This window comes from Falco peregrinus, chromosome 5, assembly GCF_023634155.1.
Source record: "Falco peregrinus isolate bFalPer1 chromosome 5, bFalPer1.pri, whole genome shotgun sequence".
Lineage (NCBI taxonomy): Eukaryota > Metazoa > Chordata > Aves > Falconiformes > Falconidae > Falco > Falco peregrinus.
Genome location: NC_073725.1, coordinates 72,166,713 through 72,185,177, shown reverse-complemented (window position 1 = coordinate 72,185,177; position 18,465 = coordinate 72,166,713). Strand labels below are relative to the sequence as shown.

Sequence of the window (18,465 nt, the reverse complement as noted above, 5' to 3'; positions counted from 1 at the left end):
TCAATAAAGTTTCAAGTCTGGATGTTCTTGTGGCACAAAGCTCACCCAGAATGCTTTTGCCAAATGAGTGCCTTGTATATAGAGGACTGAATTCACTGGCTAGCCTAAAAATGCTGTTCTGATCAAATCCGTGTTCTAAAAATCTTTTAGGATGAGAAAAAATACTACTCTCTTTATGTCCATGCTCTTTTTTTGGTCAAAGAATGCCAAGGCTTGTGTTATGATGGTAGTCAAATCCTGTAATCTGAGTACTCTCCTTATCCTTTAAATGTATGAAGCTGAGTTCTTCTAAGGAACCGAAAATCTTGATCTAAGATTCAGAATCTCCAAAGTTAATTACTTGCTGGAATTTGTATTGCTGGATCTGTGCACCGTGTGGCATTAACCCACTTCAGGGAAATGATTACAAACAAGTAGATAGTGTTGTAAGCACCTATAATAACAGACTGAACCCTGTTCTTAAAATGGTGTACATGTGACCCTGAAAAATTAGTGTAATCTGTCTCTGTGAACAGCAGGAATTTCTAATTATATAGGCAGCAGGAATGCCACCTTCAGGACCAAAATTCAGCCTTTCTTGTGTTAGTACCAAATGGGTATGTGAACACAAGCTTAACAAGATTCTAAACTTGGCTATTCTTTATACAGGTGCCTAAATGGGGATTTAGTTCCCTAATCAGTGTTTTAAGGCCCCAAACTGTATCTGATGGAACCTATCTTGGAGAAAAGCTCCTTAGTTCAATGACAGGGCTTCACCTCTTGCAGGAGCAGCTGAAAATTGCATTTGGGGCACAGAATTTTGGGGATTGGGAGCTAATTTCTACTGCACTAGGAGTCTAAAAAATGTCGTTTAACTGCAACACACCAAGAGCATCGGAAGGTAAGATTTTGATACCTAAGTTTCTGCCATTGTTTCCAGGGGGATCTACACCATGAGCCTCTTGTTCCCCCATACTAGCTGTCAAGAGACGTGTGACACCATCTGTCTGTCTGGATCCAAACGCCCGAGTTGGGAGCAGATGGTAGGGACACAGACTGCAGAGGACAGACGGAAGGCATAGAGAGAGTTCAGGAGAAATGTTTTCAATTCTGCTTTATCTGAAATGTTCTTGATATATCAACTTGGCTTAACTACACAGTTACAAAAATCAGATGTTTCTAAAAAATACAGTAAAACAAACACAGCCTAATGCCTGCCCTTAATGTGGGCTTCCTCCCCGCCCCAGTGCGCGCTTCCTGTTGTTTCAGTTCAGGTCTGACTTCTTTCAGTAGTTGCTCATGAGAAGGATTTCCTACGTGCTGGCCATCTCAACAATCTGGAACTACTTCCAGGTACCTGTAGGAAAACTGGAATTTCCTGGAAAGCCTGTTTCAATTATTTTCTGTTCAAAGTGAAAAGAAAAACTCCAACACACAACTGCTTAACTTTTTCATGGAAAAGGTCAGTCTTTATTGTATTGCTTTCACATCTATACATAGGAACATGAGCTTAAACAATCTGCGAAGTATCCTGCGTTAGATAATGAATCCATCTGACTTATATAAAATTCACTCTCTGATCTATTTCAAAACTCACAATTTAAATAAAATATTTCACTAGCACAGTTCTTGCCGTAATACTACCCTGAACAGAACCTCCTTGCAGTCACTCCTGCATATTTTCCCCTGAGAGCACTGTCTTTGAACTACTGACTGGCAGCGTTTTCAATGTGTGATTGTAAAACTTGCTTAAGCAGTTATGTAGAGCGTGTCCTTTCGAGTGACGGTATTTATTCAAAAGTTTATCAAGTCTGAGTAACATCTTGATTTTCTGTTATAATAGAACATAGCTTATATTACTTGTTCATACAGTCCATCCCAGAATTGCCTATGGAAGCCTGGTGCAGTGCATGAATCACTTCAGTTAGTGCACACTCAGGAGGCAATGATCATGGAGAAAAGTCACAACTGACAAGGTCTGATCACAGTTCTTCTTGTTGTCTCCGTGTCCTTCTTTTCATCTCTACATTTCAGAGTATATAGTTTCTTTCCATGACTTGATCCATTAACCTGGTCATAATCCATTTCAGGTGTTCAATGAATCTGTTTAAAAGAAAACACATAAATACAGAGTAACCCTCTATACCCAAAATGAACAAAGAAGTCAGTGTGTACATTTTATATACATATAGCACCATGCCATTGACTTGTTTTTTTAAAAAATAAAATAAAAAATCACACCTTTTGTGACTATGGGTAATAATTCTTTGACAAGTAAAGGCCTGAACAAACTTTCCAAGAAATCAATGTAACAGTTTCTGTTAATGCCAGAGCACACTAGTCCTTGGTGTAATTTTAATAAAGGTGTGAAGATATTAGTGTGAGGGGGATGAGAAGAAGCTGTCAGCCACAGTCCATCATGTCAATTAGTAAGGGTTGTTCTGAAGTGAGTACAACTAGCTGTGACATACAGTGGGAAATCCTATTTTATGCTAGGCTTGATATCAGTAGACCTACCTATTAGAACTAATTTTTGACCTGGGTACATTTTCTTAACCAGATACTGTTCATTAGACTGTTGCTTTTTGTATAGTTATGTATTGCCTACATTTGATGTAGCCTCTGATTTTGGTTGCTTTCTCTTTTTCTTCTTTAGAGTCACTTTGTGCAAAGCATTTTGGATCCCCTGCTAAGTAGTTACACAGTGAAATATGTTGAGGTAACTTCTTGGGGTTACTGACAAGAACAAAGCGGTTATATTGCTTGATCCCAGTTTATCTCTTTTGCCTTGACTGGGTCAAAGTATCTGACAGCTATCAAGAGGTGACTTTTTACTATCATCAGAGGTAAACACAAGGCCTGAGCAGCCGCCTGAAGTAGAGCCAGAGCTGTGGGTTATGAAGGTGCTGGGCACTAGCATCCATTTGGTCTTGTGGTCTTACAGAGGGCTAATTAATGTAGTGTAGAACGGTGCAGCTCTGAAGCGGGATGATTGTCTGGGGATGAATCTGTGTTGAAGAAGAGCTGAGGTACAGAAGACCAAAAGCAGGTCCCCTGGCTGCTTTGCAGCTCAGGAGATCATCTGCGCTGTTTGGAGCAAGTCTCTGGAAGAAAAGCTCTTCCCTCCTTCCCCTTTGTAGGTATTACAGGCCTCCTGCGCAGTGTGGAAAGGCATATACATATGTAAAGACATATATGTTACCCTACACAGTAAAGGTGCTAATCTGGTTGTATAATGGGAAGGGAGTTTGTGGTACAAAGCCGTAACAGAGCTGCTAACAGAGCTGCTTTAAGCATGGAGCTCTGCCAGAAGGCTCTCCCTGGGCTGCAGGGCGAAGCACAGCCATCTCCTGCTCCCCCCTTTCTGTGCTTGGAGCGAAGCCTCGGCAGGTCGATGTCGGGTTGTCTGGCACGAGGGGTCCCGAGGCAGGAGGGCTGCTGCCACTGCAGGGGCACGAGGCATAACAGTCTGCGAGGAGTCAGAATGAAATGCGATGGTCTGACGTTCTGCATGAGCATGGACAGGCTGGGGCATCCTTAACAAAGGCGTTCCAGGAACCCAAAAGCAAACAGGCTGAGAGCGCTAGTGGAAAGGTTCTGCTACGGATTGAAAGCAGGTTAAAAGACTGGAAGCAAACAATAAGGCTTGGTAGGACAGAAGTCAGTAGCAGTCAGCAGTAGAGTATACCAGGGACCAATTTTTATTCCACATCACTGTTAGTGACCCAGAGATGAGAGCAAACAGAGAAATCCTCAAGACTGCAGAAAGTAAGTCCTTTCAGATATTCAGATGCTGTACTGAGAGCAAGGAACTCCAGAAGGATTTCCTAGCACTGAGTGGGCAAAAGGTGGCGGGTTTGGAAAACATTATTAAAGGGTTGGGCAGCCATGTGCCTTCTAATATCCCTTATTCTACCACTGTGGATTCTGGGAAGGGCAAAGAGAACAGACAGCAGATTTGGGTCAGTCCTGTGCCCCCAGCGAGCAGCCCTGGTCCGTCGGAGGCAGTGGAGGGCTGGGTGGTCGCAGTCTGGCTCATCGTGACCTTCCGTGTTCTTGTGTGTCACTTGCTGTAGTTGCTAGATCAGGAACAAGAAGCGCTTTTGTGTCCAGTGAGGTATGTCTATCACACATCGATCAGCTACTGTACCCTGCTAACAGTGAGCAGATGCTCAAAATCCTGTCTCCTGAACAAAGAACAAGAAAAGGAGAAACAGCAGCTCTGACAGGACACTCATTTAATGTTTATCCGACTGTGCTTGCCAAGTTGAACTGAAACCTCTGATCTACAGCAGACAGTTCAGGGAGACTGCTAGTATTCTGCATTGTAGATCAAATTCTAGGCTGACTTAAAAATAGCACAGCAAAAAAAAAAGTGTTGGGCCTCCAAAGCAAAGTATAAAGCTGTCTAATGGACGTTTCAAATATTGCTACAGGGTTGCTAGTCCAAGACTGGAATTTGTAGTGACAAACACTAAATGGAGGTGAATAACACAACTGACCAGGATATTAACTTTTGCCTTTTTGTTCAGCTGATTAAAAGTCTGTCCTTTAAACTTCATCTGAACCTGGTTTTTAACAGAAAATTTCAAAAAACAACTGAAAAGTTAGTAAATGCTGTAAAATCTCAGAACTACAGCCTTCCAATAGCCTAAAAGATGCCCGTAAGCACTGTGTTGCTAGCATTAGAAGAAGGAACTTGGTCACGATATTTTTGTCCATTCTGTCTGTGAAGTTACTGTTCTTCACAATTCAGGCTGGACCAAAGGAAACACGGTGACTGTGTTTTGCAGTCGGGCACTGTCTGCTTTGTTTCCCGACATTCTGCAAGGGTGTGCGTCGCATCTCATGGCCTGTTTGGGCTCTGCTGTCTGAGCAAGCCTCGGGTCTTTTTTTCTGGTCCTTCAATACATAACCTTAAGACTATTAACTGAACTAAACCTGTACCCAGCAATGAATCATTCAGTACATGTCACCATTTTCCATTATACCGTTATTTTCCATACATGGCTGCTATTCGTCTTTGCCCTTTTAATCACATGTATTAGAAACATCTTTGTGTCCTCGGAGAGCATCATCCAAACTATTCAGCTATTTTTCTAGGGTTTTTTTCCCCAGTTTGTGGCCAAAATACTAAAACTCAGCTGGGAAAAGAAAGAGAGCTTGACAGTTTTGCTGAAGAAAGGGAAAGACGTAGCCACTTCTGTGTAGTATTGAATTCTTTGGGACAGCTGTACTCCATATAAACTAGAATCATTATGAGGGGACAAATGCAAAGAGTTGGACTGGCCAAATATAAAAACTAAATCTCTCTAAACAAATTATTCTTTTCTCCTATTTTAGGATTGCTAGTTGCTAGCTAAACTGTAGTGTCATTTTGCCCCTCCACCAGAGGAAACAAACACGAGGCATTAAATTGCATTTGTTTCTTAATTCCATTGACAACTTAAAAATTGTAATTGGCTATTGCCACATATCAAAGCAAGTTGATTACAGTAAATTTCATTTTTGCAAGGAAAAACCACATAATTTGGGGTTTTTTTAATGATTCTTTAAAATCACTTGTGGCTGGGACTTCTAACCCATGAAACAGGATGGAACTATTTCTATTCTAAATTTGATGTCTCTATTTTCTATGCCTCATTTTAATTCATGTTATTAACAGCAGCTTTTGGAAAACTTAAAAATCTGCCTCCTCTCTTTGCATTATATAAATGAATGCATTTGGTAGAAAATCACTTAGGACTATCTCTGGCTGTGGTTAATGAGTCTGTAAGGCCAGTTCTTCAGTTAAACATGATTTTGTCTTCCTTCCATCTAGGATGGAGTTCCTGCTAAGAAGAGACAGAGTACAGAAGCAGAGCTATCAGGTGAGTTTGAGCACTCAACTTCTATTAATTCTAGAAACATCTAAGAATTCAAAACACAGTTCTAAAAATCACAGCTATTGTTCTTAATCCTGTTACTGTAACTCGTATAAAATAGCTGACTGAACTGTACTATGGAGTTAACAAGCCACTTTCTTTTTTTTTTAGCATGGAAATTTCTACTAATAAGGGGAGAGCACAGTGAAAAATGACAAGGTAAAACAAGTAACAGATCACTGTGTTCACTATTTTTATGATTCCAAGTCTGAAAAGGAAGAAGTCAGGAGGTGGCTTCTGATGCGTTTGTGTGTATCCTGACACTGCTAGTGATAACATTCTTCTGATCTGTTCCTTTACATGGCATCTCTGGTTTAGAGAGATGGAATGGAGGCATGAGTTAAGCTCAGAGAAGACATCACTGGCAGACGCAGGAAGGAGTCCAACATGTTTATTTCCCACTCCACTGGGCCACGCTGTCTCTCACAGACACTGAGCCTGCATTTCTAATTGGCACTAACTATATTGATGAGCTGGTGAGTAAAGCTATTGCTTGGATTCAGGATTTCGATGCTGGCATTCAGCAGAAGTGCTGAGTCAAAAGTTTTTGAGTGCTTGATTTTGCTCACTGAAGATATTCATCATAACTCACTGTGATGGAAAAATATAGGTAATGCTTGTACTGTAAGATTAAATAAATCCAGTGTTTCCTGCGCACTTTTAATTATTGATTACTTTTGCCTCATTTTCTTTCTGATTAGATTGCTTCATGATGAGTCATATCTGATTTTAAGAAGGTACAAGGAGAACAGTCATATCACCTTATTCCAGAGGACTTCAAATACAATACGGAACCCGGCACGCTCACGCTAAAACAGTACCTGACATGAGCAAGCTCAATTCTGCTCCGTTTGCACAGATTGATTTCTCTATTTGAATAGGACAGGAAGCTTCTTTCAGCTGCTTAGTTGTCTGCCTTCAGTCTCTGCCACCAATTACGCTCAGAAACCTGGACATAATTTTGCTCCTGTTAGTTTATTCAAGTGCGGGGTTTGCTGCAAGAGAGAAAAGAGCTCTTCTGATCCACATGCCCTTTTATTTTTACATCTAATTTAGCCTTTCCACATTTTGCAGAACTGCCTCTTGGGATTTCCCCCCTGTGTCTTCCTGTCATGCATGCCACTCACCTCCTGGGTGCAAGGCATCGCTCGCTAAATGCATGGAGCACACCGCAAGGTTTCAGCCAAGGCTAATCATAGCTTTTTAGCAGTAATCACTGGTGAGTCACATGAAGAACACTCCTCTTACATTTAATGCAGAGTATGCCTATGTATTTTTCATCTCTGCTGGTAAAAATTTTTCCTGCAGTGCCTTGTGAATCCTCAGCACTTCTGGGTCCAAGCGCACAGGGCAGGTGGGCAGCCTTCCCAGGCCTATGCAGAGCACGGGTTACACTCGTACAGAACTCGGGTCACTGCAGGCTAGGCACCAAGGGGATTCAAATCTTCCCTTTCAGTGCCTTCTGCTCCCTAAGCAGAGAACACAACTCCAAATTAGGGCCCTCTTCTGCCTGCCTTGCTAAGGAATTGGTGAGGAGGAATGGCACAGAGCTGTAACCAGGCTTTTAACACAAGCTCCTGCTCACAGTGGCATGGCAAGTCTTTGCCTGGTAGCTAAACAATTATGCAATTTGTGGTTTGGTTGCTGCATACATATATATATATATATATATGAAGCAGAGTAATAGTACACTTTTTGCTCTCTAATAGTTGATCTAACTTGCAGGATTTGATTCCCAGCGGAAACCGCCACCTAACATGACAACGTCCACATGAAAGGATCAAGGCTGGATGGTACCTGTGCAGGGTTCTCTTTTCTCAAGGTGGATATAGATTGAGACTTACTTCAGAGCTTTGTGAAGACCTCTGCATTTTGATTTCTACATATGGAGGTGACATGGTTTTATAGTTAGAGTATCAAGAAATTGGAAGAGCTGCTCATCCTATTAATATGAAGGAAAACTTCAAGAAGCCCATTTATCTACACTAAGCAGAATTGTGCTCAGACCCTACACTCTGTCAAACTATGTATTCATGTAGTAGGAAAAATCCACCGAGGAAAATTACGTCTGTTCTCCTTAGGTCTTCCTGAAAACTAGCTGCAACTCACCATGACAAATCCTGGTCAGCAAAAAAGCAATTAAAAAAAAAAAGTATTTTTAATCCCTGTATTAGATGGTGTTGGAGTGATAAGATTTGGGGTTTGGGGAAAAATATTTTGTTGGAGAAAATGGCTAGGGCTTTTCTCACCAAAGATTTTGTTTAAATTTCCATTAGTTTATATGAAATGCTTTCCTGGAATACAAAGCATGTGTGTTACTAGCCCAGCTGGAGAGGAGACAGCCCCAAAAGTAGCCAAGTGTGTTTTGTAGGAAGTTTAGTTCTGCTCCAGACCTTCTATTCCAGCAGAAGTGATTCTAATCCAGCTGCTTGGGATGGAGCACCAAATGTTGGGATGGACACCTTCATTTGCAGTAACTATAGGCAGAGGGATTTCTTCAGTAGCAACAAAGATCCGTGTCCAGCCCCAACACACACACTTGTTATGCTGCCATATGCCTTTGATCAAGCTTTGTTCAGCTGTGTTTGTGCAATGTTACTCCAACACCAAAAATTTCCATTTTTTCCTTCTGAACTATTGACCGAAATCAGCCACTATTGCTTTATATGGAACCTGAACAGAAATATTTAGGAGATAGCTTAAACCTGTGTGAAAGACAGCACCACAGGACAGGTTTATTTGGTTTGGGGTTTTTTTTGTTTTGTTTTTTAATTAGAAGACTGATTAAAATAGCTTGATGTTAAATGGTATTTCTATAGTATGTTCACCAAGGTTATGTTTGTAACCTTAGAATAGCAGTTTCTATTTCTGTAATTTCAAATGGAAAATACAAAGGTATGTTAAACTGATTTTCAAATTTACAGACAGTATTTTGCTAAAATTTCTACTGGCAGATTTGCTAACACATTTTATTTTAAACTGTGAATGTTTTCATTAACATACATTTGGCACAGAAAGTCCTAGCTAGAAATAGCGGTTTTCTTCCCAATTGCATTTCAGCATTTTAAAATGCTAAACCCTTACAACATTTCCAGAGTTTTAGTATCACTCGAAACTACAGCAATAAATCGATCAAGCAAACCCTGGTGCTACGGTTAGCATGGGAAGAACGGTGAGCTGGTCGGTTTCTTATTATCCGAGATACAGGTTTTAAAGGGCATCTGACTAAGGCGGATTTCTGGCTGCAGTACGGTCTCTGAATTTTAGTATTAGCCTGGATACTCACTTCGGCTCATGCTGCTTTCCAGCCCGGATTAGCAAAGCCGGGGGCCAGCTGCGAGCCGCTGCAGCGGCCCCGGAGCGAGCGGCAGCGCGCGGGGGCGGGACCCCCCGGGATGCCGCGCCGGGACCCCCCGGGCAGCGCCGCGCCGGGGCGAGCCCGAGGAAATAAAGGACTTACTTCCCTGGCGAGCCCTCTACGTGTCCGCAGCCCTGCCCGGCGGCGGCGGGTCCCGGTCCCCCGCCCCGGCACCGGGAGAAGGGGGGCCTGTGGAAGGGAGGACGCTGCGCAGGAGGAGCCGAGCCGCAGCGCGGGCATCCTGGGGCCGCGGCGGCCCCCGAGTCACGGCCGCGCCGGGACACCGGCCCCAGCCCCGCGCCGGCCGCCGTCACCCCGCAGTCGCTTCGGAGCGCCGCGGGGCGTTACTCCAAGTACCCGTCAAAGACATCCAGCTCGCTGTCCGTCTCGTAGAGCACGGAGCCGGGGTCGGAGAGCACCCCCAGATCCACCAGAGCCTGGTCCATATCCTCGGGCAGGAAGACGATGCCTACATTGAGAACGATGTACTCCATCAGGAAGGCATAGTACAGGATCAGCACGTTGACGAAGAACAAGCCCACGTAAAACATATAGGGCAGCACCAACAGCGCATGGAAGGCCCAGGACTCCAGCGAATCCAGCCGCGCCGAGACCGCGGCGGGCATGCAGCCGTGCGGGGCTGCGGCGGGCTCGGGCGGCGGGGGCGGCGGGCACCGACCCGCCCGGCCGGCGCGGAGCCGGGAGCGGGGCGCTCAGGACCCGCGCTCCGCAGCCCCGACGGCAGGAGAGGGCCGAGCCCCAGAGCCGGGGCCGGGCGCTGGGAGGAGGCGAGTCCCGCGGGGGGGGGGGGGGGGGGCACAGCCGCAGCGCGTCCCCGCGGTCCCTTCCTGCCCCGGAGGCGGAGGCGCCGCGCCAGGCGGGCGGGCGGCCAGCGCGGGCCTCAGCGGCGCTGCCGCAGCCCCGCCGTTGGCAGGAGGCTCCTCAGGGCATCTCCCGCCCGGCTGCTGCAGTCCCGCCGCCGCTCCCCGCCTGCCCCCCCGCAAACTTTGCGGAAGGAGCCCGCAGGCGCGCTGTGCCGCTGGGCGCCGAGCACCGCCGCCGCCAGCCGGCGCGGCAGGACCCCTTGATTTAAAGAACGTAGTCAAAATTTCTTAGTGACTAAGTATCCTTTATTGGCAGCGCTGGATGCACGGGGGATCCTAACGTGCATGTTTAAAGTAACTAATTATCTTATATTTATACAATAAAACAATGAATATTCAATTAATACCTATACATATTCATCACCTAGTCCCGCCTACTCTCGCTTCGTATGTTAATTAGCTTATCAGTCCTTTGCGCTTGCGCATATTCCTCTAAGAATTGTGGGCACGGGTCTTCGGGAGGAAGGCCGTAGGTCTTCCTCATGGTGTACTTTTCACCTTTGTCTGGTATGTGATGATCTTGCCAGTTTGCAGTGTTCTTATCGGTCTGAGCTAATTTATGTCCTTGTCGACCATCTGTTTCTTCCGCTTGTTTCTTTTAATTGCTCCCTCTAGATAACTTATAAGCAGGCCCCTTGTTAGAGAAAGTTAAAGAAAGAGAAACAGACTCCTTCGTTGATCAGTTATTTCATTAATTATTTCTTCCAGACTATGGTTACATGACCTAATTACTATACCTACATTTTTGAGTAAATATAAGTTCTTAGCCTTGGTACAGGGTTGTACAGAGGATTTCATAGCAGCTTTTGTTGTGCAACTTAATTTCATTAGAATATATTTATTATATTCATTATACTTTAACTACAAGGCTTATTCTATCCTAAAGTGAATTCATTCAATATCACCCTCCTGCCTGCCTCTCGCTCGCCTCGCTCCCCACCCCTGCCGCCGCCGCGCCGGTTACGGCAGCCGGCACCCCCGCCCGCCCGAGGGGCCGCCGCGCTGGGCGGGAGGGTACCGGGGCGCCCTGCCGTGCCCGCCCCCCGCCGGCCCCGCAGCGGCCCGGGGGCTCGGGGCGGGCCCCGGGAGTCGTTGCTGTTCCCGGTGCTGGACAAGGGCCCCTGAAGCGGCTGTGCCGGCGTTGGTGGGGGCGTCTTTGCTGGCCGAGGTTCCACCTGTGTCAAAAAATAATCAAAAGCTTGATTATAAACGGGGATGTGGTGGGTGGGAAGGAGGCGACACTAGCAAACTCTTCAACTTTTTTATTTTTTTAATCCAGTTAAAGCAAAAAAAATAAAAAGTAACACTAGGTGAGGACAAGTCATGAATGGTCTGGTTCTCGCTGTTCTGCCCTAAGTTAGTTTTTTAAGCCGATTCAAAAGTGAATGTGCAATCCTTTTTGGAAAAAATGCTTGGCAAGGGTCACTGCACTTGCAGCGCCGTGTTCGCCGCCCTGCACCAACCCGCCACAGCTGCTCCAGTTTGAGTTGCCGGTGAGCAAGGAACGTCAGGGGCCAAGTGTTACCTCAAGCTAGCGTGTATCGGGGAGGTATACGTACACATGGAAAGGCTGTTTTTTGTTTAGTCTAAATTTAAGTCTTTCATATTCTTCTAACCGAACAGTTCTCTTATGACCTGACCAGGCCTAACTCGCGATTGCCAAAGACAAGGCTGGAGCAAATTCAACACAGGCTTGAGCCGAGCCCTGCGGCCCGAGGAGGGGCCGTGGCACTGGCGGAGGGACGAGCTCGCCCGACGGGGCCGCCTCGTTTGCTCTGAGGAAAAACTGCCGACGCGCCGCCCAACGCGCTTCTCCTGTCCTGTGGAAATCAGGACAAGAAAGGAGCGAACTCCGGGGACTCTCCCGCTTTCTCGCAAGTGGCAGGCGGGTAGCGGGCCGCGGCGCTGCCGGTGCCCTCTCAGCCCGGACTGCCGCAGAAAGCGCGGCGGTCGCGCGCCAAGGCGGGAACCTGACGGGCTCGCGCCTCGCGAGCCCGGGTGAGGGGCGGAGGCCCCGCCCCCCCGGTGCCCACTGGGAGCTGCAGTCCGCGGGGCGGGGCGCGTGGCCTCGCTTCCCAGCGTGCCCCGCCCGCGCCTGCGCGTCGTCGCCTATGTGCGCCGGTCCCCGCCGCCACTGGGGCTAGTGCCCGCTGTCCGTCCGCCCGGGCGCCGCTCGCCCGCCCTTCCCCGTGGGGCTATGAAGTCCTAGAGCCCCGCGGGCCGCAGCAACCGTCCGCCGTCAGTATGTTCGGCCGCTCCCGCAGCTGGGTGGGCGGCGGTCACGGGAAGGCCGCCCGCAGCATCCACTCCTTGGATCACCTCAAGTAAGCGCGGGGCCGGCCGCGCGCTCGGGGCGGCTGTGAGGAGAGAGGTGGGGGGAGCCGTGCCGCGGCCCGCTCTCCCGGGCTGTGAGGGGGCTCGGGGCCGGCGCGGCGGGCCGGGGGCGGACTCCGGTAGTCGGTAGGCGTCTGCGGAGCTGCTCGGGGCAGCGTTTCCCCGGGCGAGGGCTGCGGAGCGGAGCCGGGCGGCTCGCAGGCGTCCCGGGGGCGAGGAGCGGCGGACGGCGCTGCCAGCCGCTGACTCTCCGGCCGGAGCAGCACCGGCGGCGCGGCGCGCTCTGCTCCTCCTCATGGAAACCTGCCCCTTCGTCCCAGCACGTCTTCAGGGCAGACGCAGTTTCGCTATGGTGTGTCACACGGCTGCGACGCGTTTGTTTGATTTTTAACAATGTCACAGACTCATTCGGTGGATTAGAGCGTACGAGGTGATAAATACAAGAAATACCACATTCCTTTTGAGGGAGAACTCGGTTTCCTGGTAGTGGATGAGATGGGGAAGCGCGGAGCCTGGTCCCAGCCTGTAACAACATAGACCTTTTGAGGGTGGGTGTGTGTGGCAGGAGGGTGGATCTTAGTAGTCACCAGTGATTCATGGTAGTCAGCATGGTGGTTTTGCAGGTCCAGGAGATGTTCCCTGCTTAAAGGGCTCAGCAGCTGGTGCTAAAGTAAAGCCATTGAGCTTGAGGATTATAATGTTAGTCTCCAGAGTCTGATATCCTTGTGCTACTGCTGACTGAGGAAGGTGGAATAGTTTTTTCTAGCTCTGCCACTAGGGAGTTGGAAGATTGGCAAGAGATTAAACAATTTTAAATTCACTGTTCCATTTTAAACATTGTGCTGCTGTGAGGAAAAATGAGATCCACTCTTTCTGCTGAACAAGAAAAGGAGGTCATTAAGAGGGGAAGCATTTTCTAAATGAAATATGAATACATAGCTTATTGAGAAGTAAGTGGCTGGTCATTTTCAGTGATTAGTCCCATTACAAGGAGGACATGAATGGAGTCTGACAGTAATGAGTAGGGTGTGCTGTAGAAGATTTGGACCTTGCAGTTACTTTATCAAGATGACTTGTGGATTCTGGTCTTTGTTTCTAAACTGGAAAAATGTTCAAAACCAGCAAGATAATTGAAATGCATTACTTCTGAGCAAAGACAGGGAAATCAAGTCTGCAAATACAAAACTGACAAGGCAGTAGCACTTCAGAAAGTAATTTTGAAAGCATGGTAGGGCAGACTAGTACATCAACATGACCCAGCACTGCAGGGAAAGGGGGGAAAGTCACGCTCAGATATAAACTTAGGAATGTTCTATTTAATGTACAAGGGGTAGTCATTGGGTACCACTACTCAGCACTAGTGGAGCTTTACATCTATCTGGTTTTGATATTACCCTTGAAGATAAGATAAGAATGCTGATGCATGATGAAATTTGAAGAAATTGAGTTTAAGTGTAGAAAAAATAGGCTAGCGAAAGGGAGACTTTAGGATGTTAGAATTTTTCAGGCAAGAGAAATGTGATTGTGTGTTCTCTCGGGGCTGTAGAGGGCAGAAAAAGTGATACCCTGTTTGATTTGCAAAAAAAAGGGAATTAGGCTGTAAGTGTTGTGGCTTGCGCTTGACCTCTTACCTGAGGATTGAAGAATATAGTTCTCTACTAAAGTACTGGCTTTGGTTTTTTTGCTTTTTTTGCAGTGTTATTTCTTTAGTTGTAAAATCTAAAATAGAAGCATGTAAAGGACAGCCAAGACCTTTGATCTGTTTAGGTTATGTATATTTTAAGTGTTTGTTAAGCTAGGCGGTATAAATATCAGTTCCTAGCTAGATGTCAACAACAAAGGTAGCTACATAGTGGTAAATTGAAATTTAGGGCTTTTCTAAGGTAGCAGTTCAAGTGGGTAAAGCAACAGAAGGAAAACCGGCAAAGAACCTCCGTTTCAGGGTCATGAAAGTCAGTCTTGCTAAGCTCACCCTCTTGTGAGCTGTCTGCATTCTCATTTTCAACTCCTCAAAACCCCATATTGTGTTCCATGTGAATGCGCTGAGTAGAACACACCAGTCTTGCTATTAAAGGTTAGCTTAGCCTATAAAAGGTATAATATATTATGTTACAAGAGAGAGCCTGGGCTATCCTTATGGAAATATTTTTAACATGCATAATGTAGAGTTTAGTCTAAATTTTAAGCAATATACCTGTTTAGTAGTACTGAGAAAGTTACTGCTTTTTGTCAGTAAATGTTGGATCTGGAACTCCCTTTCCCATCAGCTTTAATGCAGTTTGCTTGAGGCTGGCTTTTGAAATTTTACTATTCGGTCTTTGTGCAAACATGCCATAGAATGGATTGGCTAAAGGAAGATTGTGAGGCTGTTTATATTAAGTGTTTTGATACAGTCTCTTGGTCTAGTGAAAACAGTTACAATTTAATCCAGCTTTCCCACGCCTTGCTGAATTACAGTCTAGAGAGGCTATGAAACAGTACTATGCATTACCCGAGTGCTTCTGACCATAATTTTTCCGATAACTTGGTATTTTTGTGCCCTTTGGTTAGTAATCGAGGGAATGTCAATAACTTCCTAAGTGGAGAAAGCCTAAATATTCTGGAAACGGGAAAATTGTTAGTGATTGCTTGTGAAAACAGGCTGAAATGGTGTGTTCATCTTTACATGGGGTTGTGTCTGAAATGAGCACAATCCACTTCTTAAAGGTGGAACCGAGCAGTTTAAAATGAGAACTTTTTTTCCCCTTCCTTTATGTGGTCCTCTCTTCTGTTTATTATATGCTTCTAGTTCTAGAAGCAAATACATCAAGGTGCTCTTTTAGGCAACAGTCTGTCTCACTACACAGACTTGGAGTTGGTGGTACTTCAGAAGCTGCGTGGTGTTTTCTTTCTCATGTGGTCTACCTTTGCATGTCATGCCAGGTGTTCTTGTGTGGGTCAGGGTTTCTTACAGTTCTTCCCAGCCACTGACTGATAGTTACTGTACTCTGCTTCTGCAGCTCTTCACCTTAGGAGCTGTGGCCTATGGTTGAAGTACCAAAAAGCTTTTCATATTGCCCAGCTGAGGATAGTGTAACCTTGGCAGATATGTGGTCATGTCTCCTTGAGAGCATAACTGTATCTTCTTTCCCTGTCTACAAATTTTGACTTTGCATTGGAATGAAGAGGAATTATGTAATTTCTCCCAGTATTTAAGTGGTGATAACCATTTCTGAAGAGTTCATCTGGTAGTGTCTCTGGTGTTCCTGCTGAAGTGAAAGGCTTTGGAACTTAAGCTTAGTATCTTTGTTTCTAGATGCAAATTTTTTCCTGCTTTTCTAAGGGGTATTTTACATAGCCCTGTCATTACCCTCAAGTCTATTTCCCCTTGTTGCTTCTACACTTGGTATTTTAATTGCAAACTGATTGCACAAAAAGGTTTTATATCATTGGAGTTGAGTGCTGAACATTTCTCGTGACTTCGTTAGATGCAGTGTCCATAAACACGTATGGCTGAAGGCTTGTTTCACAGCTGATTCATTTCCTGAAGTACTGTCCATGCTATACATCGAGCTTCCTCTACAAGAGCAACATGTGATTACATAGTTACAGGCAGCATGAAGAAGCAGGTTCATTATTATTAAGTCTGGGGTGTTAAAATTTGAGTGCTTGTCTTCCTCAACTCTTACCTGGTTTAGTGTATTTTTTTAAAATAGTAAATAGGAAAGTCATTAATACATACTTTCTGTATTAATGAGTTATTATGTTATCCCTTTAAGCATGATTTCTTACAAGGAAAATGTTCAGAATTTTGTTTTGTTAAGTTGCTGGTAAAATCTTCCACTGATTTTGATGGTATTGGGTGCTTTGATGCTTCCTGCATCGTGGATTTTTGTTAGGTTTTTGCTTGTTTGAACCCTGTCTTCAGATATAGAGAGACAGAGATGACAAAACCTTCTTCTTTGAGGATTTAGCATTTTGGAGCATGAACTAGACCTCTTTCTAATCAGCAAATAGAGACAAGCTTTAAGGATTTATGTGAATATAAAAATACTGGTTTTGTGTGATACCTTATATTCTCATGATACATTACATTGCATGTCTGGTAAAAGAAACAAGTACATGTATGCTTTCTCATTAATTTTCAAATAATTAGATGAAGGACTATCTTGGAAGTGAAGGCCCGATTTTCTCCAAGTGCATCAGTGTGTTAGCAAATCAAAGAACTTTGCAGTAATGTTGATATTAAATGAATTAATTTAGAGTTCATGTATTGTTGACTATTAAATGTTAGGAGCGCTACAGGTGCAAAAGCAAAAATGTTCTATAGGCTCCCAAAGGAGGTAATAGCACTTCCCACTGCTTCCCATTCCCAGAGTTCTGCAATTGGAGTAAACTTTATTCCCAGGTTTGTATAATGTAATTTATTAATGAGAAATATATGTTCACAGATGCAGTAATTTATATGTGACTTCAAATAAATAGGCTAAAATATCTGAAGTAGTGTAATATTAATTATTCTTAACTCTCTCGGGAAAAATACTTACTATACAGATTGCTGTGGAATGAACTGTTCCGATTTAATTGCCTTCTGTCTTCAGGTGTTCACTGTTCCATTAACTGATGCATGCTCAGAGCAGCGACTTGGTTTTTGCTGTGTCTTTTGACTCACTGTCCTGATAATACAAATGGTGCCATAATGGGGAGATTTTGCAGGGCTTGAGTGCCATGTGCTGTTTTAGAAAGCCCTGGGAATTCTCATAGGTGGTCAGACTTAAACTCTAAGACCTTCACTGTGAGCCATCACACTGTCAGTTTCCATAGAAGGAATTTTGAACCGTGATCCTCAGATTAGTTGAAGAGGATTTGCAGGTGCTTGTTTACTTGCTATTTAAAGGAATTCTGTTATGGTATGGCACATGACCAGGCAGTTATGACTGTAGGAGATAGCTATGAATCAACTTTTCTAGAGTGGTTTCAATCTGAGCAGTTTCTTTGCTGGATTTGCAAAATTAGTGTTGGTTTATGAAGGGAAAAAACAGTGTGAAGAGGGAGAGTATTTTTTACTGAAGAGTATGAAAAGCCAATGTTTTTCCCCCTCCTAGCCATGTCTTCCCTTTTTTCTTCCTCTTTCCTCTGCTGTCTGGTAGGTTAACCTTAATATGATGTAGGCTTTATCACATTGCTGGTTTTGGGTGGGGATGGAGGGAAGAGAGCATGTGGTATGTTAAGTCTGTTAAAACTGTGAACTTCTGAGGGTTGTTTACCTCTCAGTGTTCTTGTGCACTACTCCACATAGACAAATCGGTACCTGATCATTAAGCAATATCAAGATCAACAAGGATATAGCATTTTCCTGTAATGGAATAATAAACTTCTCTGAAATAGCTTATGCTTCATGTGTGGCTTATGAGGATGGACTGTGTCTTGCAACAAGTCTTGTGAAGCTCTGGCCAACAGAGTGGCAGTTCCGTGGTTGAAGAAGATTTCCCTAAACCAGATTTTGCAAACTTTAAGTAAGCTGCAAAGATAATCAAACTTTTTTTTTTTAATTCAAGCATGAAAAAGATTCTGAAAGTAGGTGATATCTTCTTTTGTCTTGTTACATCTGATAACTACTTGGTACAGCCTGATATTGTGTTCAGTTACATGGCATTTTAGTCTCCAGCATAGTGTTTGCCCTGCGCAGTGATTCATTTTCTTAGTGTAGATAAAACTGATGGGAATACTGTTTTTTGAAATGTGATTTCAAGTTTGGTTTTGACCTAAACTTCTGAAACTTGCCTTAAACCTGATGCTCCAAAATTATGTTTTAGAATGCACAGTGTTTCCTGGAATCCTACAGTAGCTTGGCAAAATTGTTATTTTTATCTTTTACATGATAACTGCTTGAGGTCTTTGGGTCTGTTGTTTCTTGAACTTCTAAACTCCTGCATCATACTGTACTAATAAGATTCCTAAAATTTCAACCTGAATCACTGCACAGACTTTCCTGGAATCCATAACA

At 44.7% G+C, this 18,465-nt stretch overlaps 3 protein-coding genes across 22 annotated transcripts in view; 2 read left to right on the top strand and 1 right to left on the bottom strand.

The window, feature by feature from the left end:
* The window catches only part of CIITA (class II major histocompatibility complex transactivator), a 43,123-nt gene extending 36,492 nt beyond the window's left edge, over nt 1-6,631 (top strand). For 7 of the 11 annotated variants that reach the window (XM_055806316.1, XM_055806312.1, XM_055806318.1 and 4 more), the window contains one exon: nt 5,801-6,570. In XM_055806316.1, the coding sequence (XP_055662291.1) occupies nt 5,801-5,936 (136 nt within the window). In that variant the 3' untranslated portion in view covers nt 5,937-6,570. Of the gene's footprint in view, nt 1-5,800; nt 6,571-6,604 lie in introns of those variants that run through there. The other 4 variants (XR_008747508.1, XM_055806314.1, XR_008747507.1 and 1 more) reach the window with 3 other exon arrangements.
* Nucleotides 1,422-11,033, bottom strand: DEXI (Dexi homolog). 3 transcript variants are annotated; one of them, XM_055806328.1, is made up of 3 exons: nt 9,364-11,033; nt 6,725-6,898; nt 1,422-2,082 (listed from the first exon to the last, which is right to left on the bottom strand). In XM_055806328.1, the coding sequence occupies exon 1, from the start codon at nt 9,885-9,887 to the stop codon at nt 9,606-9,608; it is 282 nt and encodes a 93-aa protein (XP_055662303.1). In that variant the 5' UTR covers nt 9,888-11,033; the 3' UTR covers nt 1,422-2,082; nt 6,725-6,898; nt 9,364-9,605. The 3 variants fall into 3 exon arrangements, with proteins under 3 accessions (XP_055662303.1, XP_055662304.1, XP_055662305.1); XM_055806329.1 differs by having other exon boundaries at nt 6,725-6,852; XM_055806330.1 differs by lacking the exon at nt 6,725-6,898.
* A 1,207-nt stretch (nt 11,034-12,240) lies between these two features.
* The window catches only part of CLEC16A (C-type lectin domain containing 16A), a 75,763-nt gene continuing 69,538 nt past the window's right edge, over nt 12,241-18,465 (top strand). For all 8 annotated transcript variants that reach the window (XR_008747307.1, XM_055804576.1, XM_055804575.1 and 5 more), the window contains exon 1: nt 12,241-12,469. Coding sequence is in view for 7 of the 8 variants with exons in the window: in XM_055804576.1 (XP_055660551.1) it covers nt 12,390-12,469 (80 nt within the window). In the remaining variant the exon portion in view is untranslated. The remainder of the gene's footprint in view (nt 12,470-18,465) is intronic.

Excerpts from the sequence above, each read along its gene's own strand:
- DEXI (XM_055806328.1), bottom strand. The coding sequence starts at position 9,887 with ATGCCCGCCGCGGTCTCGGCGCGGCTGGATTCGCTGGAGTCCTGGGCC.